Source organism: Nesoenas mayeri, assembly GCF_963082525.1.
Source record: "Nesoenas mayeri genome assembly, chromosome: 13".
NCBI classification, from domain to species: Eukaryota; Metazoa; Chordata; class Aves; order Columbiformes; family Columbidae; genus Nesoenas; species Nesoenas mayeri.
Window position 1 is genome coordinate 2,051,416 of NC_137550.1, and position 11,791 is coordinate 2,063,206.

Here is an 11,791-nt window from a genome sequence, read left to right on the forward strand (position 1 = left end):
GGTGAGTGTCACGAGGATGGAGCCAGGCTCTTCTCGGTGACAACCAGTGATAGGACAAGGGGCAGAGGGTTCAAACTGGAGCACAAAAGGTTCCAATTGAATTAGAGAAGAAACTTTCTCATTGAGGGTAACAGAACACTGGAACAGGCTGCCCAGGGAGGTTGTGGAGTCTCCTACTCTGGAGACATTAAAAACCCGTCTGGACACCTTCCTGTGTAACCTCATCTGGGTGTTCCTGCTCTGGTGGGGGGATTGGACTGGATGATCTTTTGAGGGCCCTTCCAATCCCTAACATTCTGTCATTCTGTGATTCCTTGAAGAATATAATTGTAGAACATGTCATAATTCATAGATACATATGTATCAATGGCAAAATTCAATTTTTTTTATTGCAGCAGTTCCTGCAGTTCTCAACTGTATGGCTTATCAAGGTATAGGACATGATTCAGACAAATTCTCTATGCCTAACAGCTTTAAAAAGTAGCATTCTTGATTTGAGGCAAACAAAAAGGAAGAAAAAGGAATACAGAGTAGCAGAAGTGCATAGTTGCTTTCTCTTTAGGATTTATTATATTGGTCATGGTGTTATGTCCTTTTCACATTCAATCCCCAGCTGTTTGCCTTTTGGTACACTGCACAGCTTCTAAGCCAGCTGTCAATGTGAATGAAATGGCTGCTGGTAAGGTGATGGGAGTGAATTTCCCAGAAATATTTGGAAAGAAATATTTGAAGTGACATCAAATCTAAACATTTTTATTTTCCTGAGAACTTTCAATAATCTCAGTCTGTATTCCAGAAGGTATTTTTTTGAGATCTTGATGTTTCACTGTCCCATTTAAAATGTTTTTGCCTTCCCTATTAGTCTAAGCTTCTACTTCACTGTATAGAACTAACAGTACATGAAGCATGTGACTCTTCCAAAGTTTAAAAATAGCTGTCGTATTAGCTTTGAGCAAAATGTTTTGTTGGTTGCTTTGAGAAACAAAACAATGAAGGTGCATTAGTAATCTCTCAAGATCAACATGCTTAAGGAAAAGCTTCATCTGAATAAAGCACTGTAGCATGAAAGACCTATTGTCAGCATATGGTAAAGGAGAGTGAAACATCATTTAAGATTATCGTCAAATGGTCATAATTTTAAGCCACATTGTGACATCCTTAAATGGCAAAAAAATACTGTAGTGCTGCAGAGAATCTGCTTTTTAATAGTCTTCACTTTTTTGATATTTTAAAGTAACTTGGTGTTATAGAACACAAGGTAGTAGTAAATTTCATAATGCCTCTCATCTTTGTTTTTAGTGTCTCAACAGATGAAGTGAATTCGCCAGTGTCCCCGTGCAGCTGGCAGGTAAATATCCAAATGTAAATGTGGTAACTTCATATTGGAGTGATTTTGTTTATTTTTGCTTTTTGGTTTTACGTAAGTTATACTTGGTTTTGGTATCTCTTTGCATATAAATGTTGTTATTTCACATAATGTTCTTTAAAAAAAAATCTAAATTGTTTGAATTATATAGGCCTTTCATTCCACATACCTCGCTGGGAAGCTTGCATGATATGATACAATTTTTATTATTTTATATTTTAATCCATCAGGTATTTACAATTACTTTAAATGGCCCGTATTCTAATATGAATAGTTGGAAATGTAGTTTTAGCCTTATCAAATGGTCCCTTCAGATTGTCTGAATTCATAATTGTAGTTCATAATAACTTGTGGTAATAAATATAAGGTATAGTTACCTTTTACATAAAAAATATTTCTGAACCCTCCAGCCACTGGAAAACCAGAAGGATCCAATGGATGAGCAGCATTGGCCAGAAACACAGCCAGTGATTTGGCAGAATGAAGAAAGGAGGAGAAGTAAACAAATTAGAAAAGAGTATTTCAAGGTAATGGGGGGAACTGTGGGTGGGTGACACTTTCAATGAGAGTGGGAGAAACTATATAACTAAGTAAAAGTAAGAAAACCTTAAAGGTGGTCATGCTTCTAATTTTGTGTGTAGCCGGTCATTTTTTTATTTGGCTCTTTTGAGTTAAATAATATGTATGTATATATTTAGGGTAATGTGAGAGTGCAGGAAAATGAGGACCAAAAAAAAACCAACCAAACAAAAAAATCCTCAGAAACAACAGCAATAAAGACTTTGTTTTATCCTTTAAATAGAAGGAAGTGATTTGCAGTTGTCTTCTGGTAAAGCCAGAAAATAACCTTCAGTCATTGGTCCTTCCCCATCCATTTTGAGGGATTTTTTAAATTTTGGGTTTTTTTTTTTAGTGCAAGGAAAAGATATGTAACCTTTTTTGTGCAGTATGGTTATAAAAATGATGTATGCGTTTTGGTTCTCACTGTGTAAGTTTGCACTTTAGAGGAGAAGTTTTCTCTGGATTACTTTGCTGCTGTAGTGTGTACCATTGGTCACTAGATGTCAGTGTCTGCTCATTGCAAAGCAGATGGAATGCAGCGAAGGTCTGCGGGGCACAGAAAATTAGGCTTTATCAGCCATCAAAGTAGTATATTCATTTGTACTGAAAACATACAGGAACTAAATCCAAGAAGATAAATATGCAGGTGTGGATATATGTCTGTGACCCCAGAACTATGTGTACTCCGTGCGTAGTTGAAAGAAAATCCACAAAACGATGAAACATTAAAAAAATCCAAATAAGAAGAGTATCCCACAAACCAACAACTGATGCTTTTTTCAGTTACAGAGAAGAATGGCAGTAGGACAGCTAAAAGAGGCGGTGTTTGTGCTTCACTTTGGTTTTCAAGGGAGAGGCAGGTCACTGGTGTCAGTGTTGTTCAGAAGATGTTGGAAATTCAGCTCTCTAAAGCTGTTGCATTTTACAATCCAACTGTGCTCAGTTATAACTTTGAAGAAGACAAGCATCTTTGCACAACTTTCTATAACAGAGTTATGTTTGTATGTTTATTAATATTAAAGAGCATAGTTCTGAGTCAGGTTTTTCTTCCTTTTTAAGATATTCTTCAGCTAAAACTCCTATCTATCCCTAAAAGCCAGATGTTTGGAGGAAAGCCATCCTTCCAGTACCCAAGTTAGGCTCTCAAGTTAGCCTGTGTTACATGTTATATCATAAAGATGGGCAGGTTGGCCATATTTGTGCACAATGCACTTAGAGTTTTGTAGTGATGGATTTTTTTTTTTAATTCTAACTGCATGTTTTTTCTATTTTTTTTGTACACTTGCTCTGCAGAAAGTGAAATACATTTATTTTCTTAAATAACCACTCTAAGTCTCTTCCATCAATTCCTCCTTGATTTCCTACACTTCCAGGATAATCAGGAAGTGGGACAATGATGAAGGCAGCACACAGTGCATCAGACAGACCCATGGAAAAAGTGCTGTTCCTAAACAGATAAAAGGGTGTGATCAGGCTTTGAAGTTGTAAAGGAAATATTGTTTTGTTTTGATTGTTAATTTAACTTTTTTACAATGTCATATCAGTCTCTCAAAGTGTAAGCAATCTTTGTTACATAACAAAACATATTGTAGAAGTAACTTTCACAGGTTACGTTTTTTTTTTTGACAAATAATGCTTCAGGGTAGCAGTTGTTAAGATCTTTTCACTTGGATCAACTTATGTGTGCAGTCTAGAGTTCATGTTTTAAATGCATTTTGTTTTAAAATGCTCTTATTCGCTCATCAACATAATGAAGATCTTGACTAGCCTAGGAACTAGATGTTCCTTTTCTGTTTTTGCTCCTTTGATTCTGTAACATGTTTTTTTTCCTCATCAGCGTCACCAGTAATAAGTAACATCTGAGTGATATCAAACCATTTAGTTTAAATGAAAACCATACTTCCTTTTAAAAGTAATAATTATGTGTGTTTTGCAGTACAAGTCTTCCAGAAAGAGTTCAAGTGGAAATGAAAATGATGAGGTGAGAAATAGTAATTGTGTAAAAGCATTTTTGTCATGGGTCTTTTATGAACACCTATAAGCCACAGAACAGAAGGCTGGAGTACATACACACAGACTTTATGTTCCAAAACCATAGGAGAAACACGTGCTATACTTCTTTATTTGAAAAAAGTTATTGAGATTGTGTGCTGAGGAAAAGTAGGATATTTACTTGCTTGGGTAATATGAAGGTTAACTCACCTATAAAGCAGAGGTAATGTAAAAGTAATATTCAACATAAACAGTAAACAGTGTTTCCTAGACTTACATATTTTTAAATTTAGTTGCTGCCAGTTTGTTGCATACTTGACAAATGTTGTATGTCTCATGTATTGTGTATTTCATAATTTCATGTTTCTTGTTAAATCATAATTTTCATTTTTATAATTTCATCTCTTTGATTTCTTTTTAGCAAGACAGTGATAATACTAATGTCTCCCCACAGTCTCCTGTGTCGTCTGAGGTACAAGTTTGTGGTTTTGTTTTTCATTCAACAGACATTTCTTTGTGTACATTGCTGGTCACCAGGTTTTCCATGCAGATAAAGCTGTTAGTTTCCTTTGAAACTGCAATTAGAAATTTTTCATCATAATGAAAATTCAAAAATAGATAGAAACTAGAGACATATTACAACTTATTTTACCTTTCCAACTACTTGATCTCCCCTAGATTTCCCTGGTAGCCTGGCAGCTTCAGTCACTGCTTGTTTTCCTTTTTAAGGAACGGCCATGTAGTCTCACTCACCATGCCATAACCTCTCAATAAAGCACACCAGAGGTTCTTTAACATTTCCACCTCATGTCAATAAGGAACTTGAGGGAGCAGAATGAGAACATCTCCCAAATGTAGTGAAGAGAGGTAAAATAAGGATATCTTGTGTACATACCAAATTACTGAGTGCATCTCTCTTTTTAGATGGCAAAATGAGAAAAACCTGATCTTTATAACTGGAAGCAAACATTTCTTAAGAAACACTTTGATGCTAAGCGTTGGGAGCTGGCTTAGAACTCCCTTCACAGAATGGTTTGCAGTAGTCTGAACTGGCTTAGAGTAGATTTATTTAATCTGGTGCTGCTTCCTCAGTGAGATGATTTTATCTGCATTTAGTGAGGTTACTTTCATTCAATTTATTTTATACTGTCCTCTTCAAGAAAGTCTGTTACAGTTCAGCAGAAGGACTTTCTTAGGCAAGAATAATTTAAAAATCTATCTTGATGGGAACAAAAGTTATTTCTTTTAATGAATGGAAGGAAATTGACTTTCTCTCTTTTAACAGGATTATGAAAGAACAGATAATAACACTCATGGTCCGTTTGGTCTCAAACCAAGGTCAGGTAAGCTGCTGTTCTCTAACATAGCATGATAGAACAGATGTTTATTTCCCAGTCTGGAATAGATGGTAAGGATAGCAGATGTATGAATTGGAATGAATATGAAGAGATGCCACTGTACAGCAATCCACTCAGTGTACTTATCACAAGCATAGTACTGGGAAAGAGAGACAGCTGCTTTGCCAAATGAATAATTGAAAGTTCCCCAAGTTGCATAGTGATTTTTTTTAAAATTATTTTTCCCCCCACTGATTTATTTTGAGCATATTTAGTCACTGTCAAAGAACAGAGAAACAGTATACAACTGTTCTTGATTCCTGATGGCTGAGGCAGGAGGGCTTCCAGAGAAGATCATTTTTATAATTTGTCCTGTGAAAGGATGCTTTGAGCAGAGCTTTGCCAGGAGTTTTATGGCTTAATGCTTCATTGCACCCTGGCCAAGACTCTGCTATACCATCATGAGGAAGTTCTATTGTCTAAAACAGACTTTGTCCTCTGAAATCTAGGTAGAAATAATACAGTTATTTTTTTTTGCAGTTACAGTGTTTTGGTTTTAGGTGTCTTATGTGAATACTGGATGTCAACAGTGTAAAGCAGTTTGGAAATGCCCTTTTCCAGTTAATACTACTCTTCTCTGGTTTTAAGGGAACAGTCTTCATGCAAATTCATTGAGAAAGAAATATCTCAACTTTCCAGTTAAATTTCATTTAGTGTTTATAGTAGCAAAGCTTGACTGTCAATATTATTAGTAGCTTGTGAGCCCACAGTAGCAGAGTGTGTCTGGCTCAGGTCATTGCAGGTGGCTTCTTGAGGGCTTTTGAGTTGCCTGAGATTTGTAAGCAGTTGTGTGACCCTTCTGTGCCAGGTTAGTTGTGTGGACCAGGATGTGCCTGGCTGTGACCGTTTAGAGGCGTCTGAGTTATCTACACTTCTGGCTGCAGGAAGGTGCAGATTTGATAGGAGGCAGCAGGCTCGTTAGGATTTCGCAGCTCATCTTCTCTCAGCAGTCGGCTTCCTAGGAGCCAGCTCACGTCTGTGAAATAGCAGCACCCCTTTCACTCAGTTCTCAGAAAGTGAATGGCATTTTGTTTCCTAGTTACAAGCCAAAAGATGCTTCCATGGATACTGTTGGTAACATGCAAGTGGATTTTTTGGTATACAAACTACATACTGTCATAATGTATAAAATCAGGTGTTTCATATTTTTTAATTAGTTCTTTAATAAGCAATAACTGTTTCTGCATATGCACACCTAACATGTATATACATGCACACGCACATATGCTGAGTCTTTCATTGTAATTTATATCAGGGAGTTCTGTTCCATTTTTTAGCCTCTGGGAAGACTTCATACACTAATAATACTTTTAAAGCTAGATTGCAAGATGTGCTTGGAAAAGTGCATATGGAGTGTATATCTCAAACAGATATTTGAATATTGAAGTAAATTCTGTCTCCATGTTGTCTAGTTACCCATTTGCACATAAGTAGTATGATCTGTGTATTTTATCCAAAAGATAAATTCCATAGACAGCATGTTTTACATCCAGATACTTACATGTATTTGTTCTGAAAAGCTGTGCAGATTTTTTCCCTTTTGTTTTTTAATCCTTGGTGGTAGATTTTTAGTCATTGCAGATTTTTAATCTGAATTCTGAAAACTCACTTCACTAATGTTTTATAGCTTTCAGCCGTGCATCTCGCCAGGACTATGGTGCAGTGGATCCTGGATTTACAATGAGGAGGAAAATGGAGCACTTAAGGGAAGAAAGGGAACAAATAAGACAACTTCGCAATGTATGTACCATTATTTACTGTATGAGGGCAGTGCATTTAGTTTGCTGTCTACCACAATTTAAACCTTTATAATAAAGGCCTGCAAATCATCACAGTTGTAGGAGGACATCCTGTAGTGATCTTTCCTCCCAAGGAATTTAATGTAACAGGCTACACTGGCACTGGTTTTGTTATAATCAAAATACCAACCAGGAACTAAAGTTTGTTTTTTTTAAGCTGGAAGATAAGTGAAATGAAAAATGATGTTTTTAGGTTTCAGGTTTTCTAGGGAGACAATAAGTCCGCTGTTTGCTGTGTTTGCTGCTCCTTGACTTGAGATTTGAAGAAAGATGGTCATAGTCTCCTGGATAGCCAAATGCTTTTTGAGTGTGGGATCTAACTTTCAGACTTCCAGTAACTTGTTTTCTGTATAGTTCTGTTGTCAAGATTTATAACAGTTGAAGTTAACTGTAAGTCACAGTAGCTCTGCTCTCCAGGGCAGTGCTAATGTGGGGTGTGACTTCTGTGAAGGCTGTTTCTGTCTTGTCTGGTTCACTTCCTGAGCAGTGAGGGTTTGTTGCGAGGTGGGAAAAAACATTCCCCGCTTCCCTTTTCTGTTGTGCAACCCAAATGTGGGTACTTCTTGGGTACTCTTTCCTCAGCCATTTGCACAAGTGAAATAGCCATGCCCATAGTGGTTGTGTTCCCCTCTTTTTTCCCCTCCTTCTCCTTGTTAAATTGTGTATGATTTCAACCTGCAAAATCTGCAGAGTAACAGTTAATGAGGTATTCAGCCTAACATTTGTCCTTAAATTCTGTGCTTTCCTGTTAATGATTAGTGAGTTCATTACATGGCTTTGGGAGATAAGTATCATGGTAGTTGTTGGCTGAATGTCTTTCTCAATGTGAGAAAAGGATATTTGTATTCAGTAAAGTGTGAGCTGACTCCACTGACTTCACTTTAGTATCAAACTGTCCCTTTTAAAACTGAATGCTTTAAAATACACTGGATTTAAAATTAAAAATTAGGTAATATTGAAAGTAACTTACTTATGGACTTTTTAATAGAATCTTGAATCCAGGTTAAAAGTCATTTTGCCAGATGACATTGGAGCAGCATTGATGGATGGAGTAGTTCTTTGCCATTTAGCCAATCACATAAGGCCACGTTCTGTTGCCAGCATTCATGTACCATCACCAGCAGTGGTAAGTCATTTATCTCATTTCTGTTGCATCTTACATGAAAACAAACATTTGGAGTTTAATACTAAAACGTTATGAATCATGTTTACCATATTAATTGACTACATTCTTCACTTCAAGTTTTCTGCAGGAAGCATCAAACAAGGCTCAGCAATTTAGTTTAAGAGGTGTTTTCATATACTGAGTCTTCATAGAACTTGTTTTGTGTTCTAGCAAGTGTTGCTGAGTTTGCATCAGAAATATACAATCCTTCACGAATGTATGGTGAAGATCTAACATTCTGTCTTTACAGCCTAAACTCAGTATGGCAAAGTGCCGAAGAAATGTTGAAAACTTCCTTGATGCTTGTAAAAAATTGGGCGTTCCACAGGTATACTAATTGCTTTATTAACTAATTATTAATAACCATAGAAAATGTCAGCAAATACTGAAGTTGGGGTTTTGGGGGCTTAATTCAAGAAACAATAGTGATTATAACACTGACCAGGGAAGATGAAGATACGAAAAGAAGTCCTATTTCTAGTGTGTGGCCTGAACTTGAGGAAGCTATTTTATGGGTTTGTAGTCAGTTATTTACAGTAAGCATAATACTGATTTCCTTGTAAAATAAATTATCTAGACAAAAGAATGCATGAGAGAGGATGATGTTGTAATATTTGAAAGTCTTGAGTTTAGCAACCCACTTTGGCATGAATTTTAGTGTCTACCTAGGAAAAAATCCTGCAATTACAGAACTATGTAGTGTAATTGATTAGCTGTCTCTTTTTTAGCATGACTGTAGTTGTAGCCCATTATTTGTGCTTCTACCCAAGTTCATCCTCTTATTTCCCTGTATGAGGGGAAGAAAACTAAAGAATTTCCTGTATATTACAAGAGACAAAAAACTCCCTCAAGTCTTTTTAGTGGAAGAAGAAAACTAGCTAGTGGATTTAGAAGCCTGGGTTACTGCTCTGCCACAGCTTCTGATTTCTGTCAGAAGTCAGAGATGCGAAACCTGAATTAGATGTAACGCCAGCTAGTGGTTGGGAAGATTGTCCGGCTTGTGCTGAATTGTGAAACTGAAAGGTGACTTTCTTGGGGAATGGCTTGTTACTGAGGACCCAGTCTATCAGCACTTCCAAGTTTTCCCATGGGAAAAATTGGCAATAATCCTGCAAAACAAGAGAAGGGGGAGTAAGCCACTGAGCCAACAGTGTCTGGCAGCATGTTTATCTTGTTCTGCTTATGAAAAGAAACAAAGTCTTTGGCTTTATAAAATCAGCAGTCTTTTATGTATCTTCTGGTGTCATCATAGTTTAACACTTTATGCAGATCTTAGATATAGTTAGTTTGTGACCATTCTGTTCCTGTAGAGAACCGCACGTGAAACTTAAGGTCAAAGGCATTTTCTACCCAAGTTCCTTTTAGTGATGTGTGTGTGACTTCAGAGAGAGTGTGTTTGTTACCCACTTTGAAGAAAAATGAATGAAGCTTAATACATGTACCTCCTTGTTTTGCAGGAGAGACTTTGCTTGCCTCATCACATTCTGGAAGAACGGGGCCTGGTGAAGGTTGGCCTCACGGTTCAAGCACTGCTTGAATTGCCGACGTTGAAAGTATCTCAGCTTTCCTCCATGTGACGTGACATCTTGGAGGCTGGACAACTTAGGATTCGATCTGCTGATTTGCATTGCTCTGAGGCAGTTCAGCTTCCTCCATGGGAACATCCAAGCCATGAAAAACTAGTATCTGTCCAAGTGCTGTAGAGAGCCTTACTTTGGAGTTGTATGTGAAAACCTTGGAGTCAGCTGACACTTAAAGAACATAATTATTCCTTTTTTCTTTTTTAATTGGGTGCACAAATAGATGGTGGTAGCATCAGATTCTCTTTCCAGTTAATTTAAAAGCTGCCATTTAACATCTCAGTGTTACAGTTAAATGGTGGATTAATTTTCCTACATTGTAAATGTTGTTTGAATTATTTTACAAGTACAAGGCATGCCCCCCTCACTTTAATCTTTCAAGTCAATCATTTGATTTAAAGGTAAGACAAAAATATGACTATGGTATGATGGTAAAATGCGAGCGACTGATCACTTGTAATCCACTTTTACCCTCTCAGAAAGCTTAATATTTGCATTCTTTATTTTTTGCACTCCTGATTGTAACTTACACTTCTAACATTGCCAGTATTTAGTGTATGGTGGTTACACAAAACAATATACAATGAGAAAAGGACACATTTTATCGAGTTTTTTCCAGTCTTCTAGGTTGGTGCCAAATATTTTTTCAGTTGTACTGTAGATTGTTTACATGTGAAGTGCCTGTGTAATTGATAACTCTTAATAGTCTTAAACATTTTTGAAATTTCTTTGTTTAAAATAGATAAAATGGAAATTTTTAAATATTTTAATAGTTTTTTGTAAAATCGGTATGTGAAGATTTAAGTAATACTTCACATTTTTGATGTTGGGTGTTTTAAGTTTGCACAATTTAATTGGTTATTTTGTTGTCTAATAACTAGAAAATACTGTAAATACTTCTTATTTATGATATTTAATTTGATATACCTAATCACTTTTGGTTTAATGTATTGTTGGACAAAAAGCTGTCTACTTTTCTTTTTTTGGGACAAACAAATATACAGAGTAAGACATGAGGACTAGTGATACATACAGAGTAATTTAGGACATTTTGATAAAACTGCCAAAATCTCAGGTTTACGCTGTGACTTTCAGGATATTGTGTAACATTGCTCCTGATTTCATTACATTTTTACAACAGGTATATCCATGACTTAGTTAAGAAATATCAGTGTTTATCTTTTTAGTGTTTATGGCATGTGTTGTGTAATTTCCACCGGTGTGGCGTAGCACACAAATCAGTTTGGAGAAATGTCACTGTGCTGAGTCAGTCTTTTCTGGATAAATGTCAAAAAGGAAAGATTTTCACTGTTGGGGTTTTTTGAAACTTCTGAGTTCATATTTGTTTGCTTCAGCACCAATTCTGTGTTTTGAGAACATTCTGAAACCGTACACAGCTGAGCTCTTCTCCAAACTAGTTGCAAATCATTTAATTATTTTAGTAATAAATCTGTTTGCATTAGTTTGTTCTTCATAAGTAGGTAACTCAATTGAAAAAAAGTACTCTCACAGGTTTTCTATTTCAGGCTAATTTAATTTCAATTGAGGAATATGTTTGCCAAGCATGTAACAAGAATTGATTCTGTTCTTTCCAATTGATTGAGACCCCATGTAATATAATTCATAAAAGAAGAGGGAAAGGTTTTATTTACTCCTTACTTCATTTACTACAGTTGTTAAATTCAATAGCTGAGAGCAAAAATAACCTTTTTCTGATGACAATTTGGTTTTTGGTTTTTTTCCAAAAGATTATTTTTAATTCTGTTGAAACAACCTGATTCATGTGTAATAGTTAAAAACCACTGTTAATTATGTAGTGTTTTCTTAAAATACAGCTCATAAAGAGTCTGCTGTAAAACTTAATTTGCGGAGTCCTAGATATAAATCTTGGGTTACATAAATGCTTGTTCAAGGAAACTGGATTGCTTTGA

General features: G+C 36.1%; 1 protein-coding gene across 1 annotated transcript in view; it reads left to right on the top strand.

Moving 5' to 3' along the window:
* The window catches only part of LRCH2 (leucine rich repeats and calponin homology domain containing 2), a gene marked incomplete at its 5' end in the record, with an annotated part of 41,900 nt that extends 31,534 nt beyond the window's left edge, over positions 1-10,366 (top strand). Inside the window, 9 exons of the mRNA XM_080352895.1 lie at positions 1,300-1,348; positions 1,777-1,893; positions 3,864-3,908; positions 4,341-4,391; positions 5,205-5,262; positions 6,944-7,056; positions 8,104-8,241; positions 8,531-8,608; positions 9,738-10,366. Coding sequence (XP_080209021.1) covers positions 1,300-1,348; positions 1,777-1,893; positions 3,864-3,908; positions 4,341-4,391; positions 5,205-5,262; positions 6,944-7,056; positions 8,104-8,241; positions 8,531-8,608; positions 9,738-9,857 — 769 coding nt within the window. The 3' untranslated portion in view covers positions 9,858-10,366. The remainder of the gene's footprint in view (positions 1-1,299; positions 1,349-1,776; positions 1,894-3,863; positions 3,909-4,340; positions 4,392-5,204; positions 5,263-6,943; positions 7,057-8,103; positions 8,242-8,530; positions 8,609-9,737) is intronic.
* Between the last annotated feature and the right edge of the window lie 1,425 nt (positions 10,367-11,791).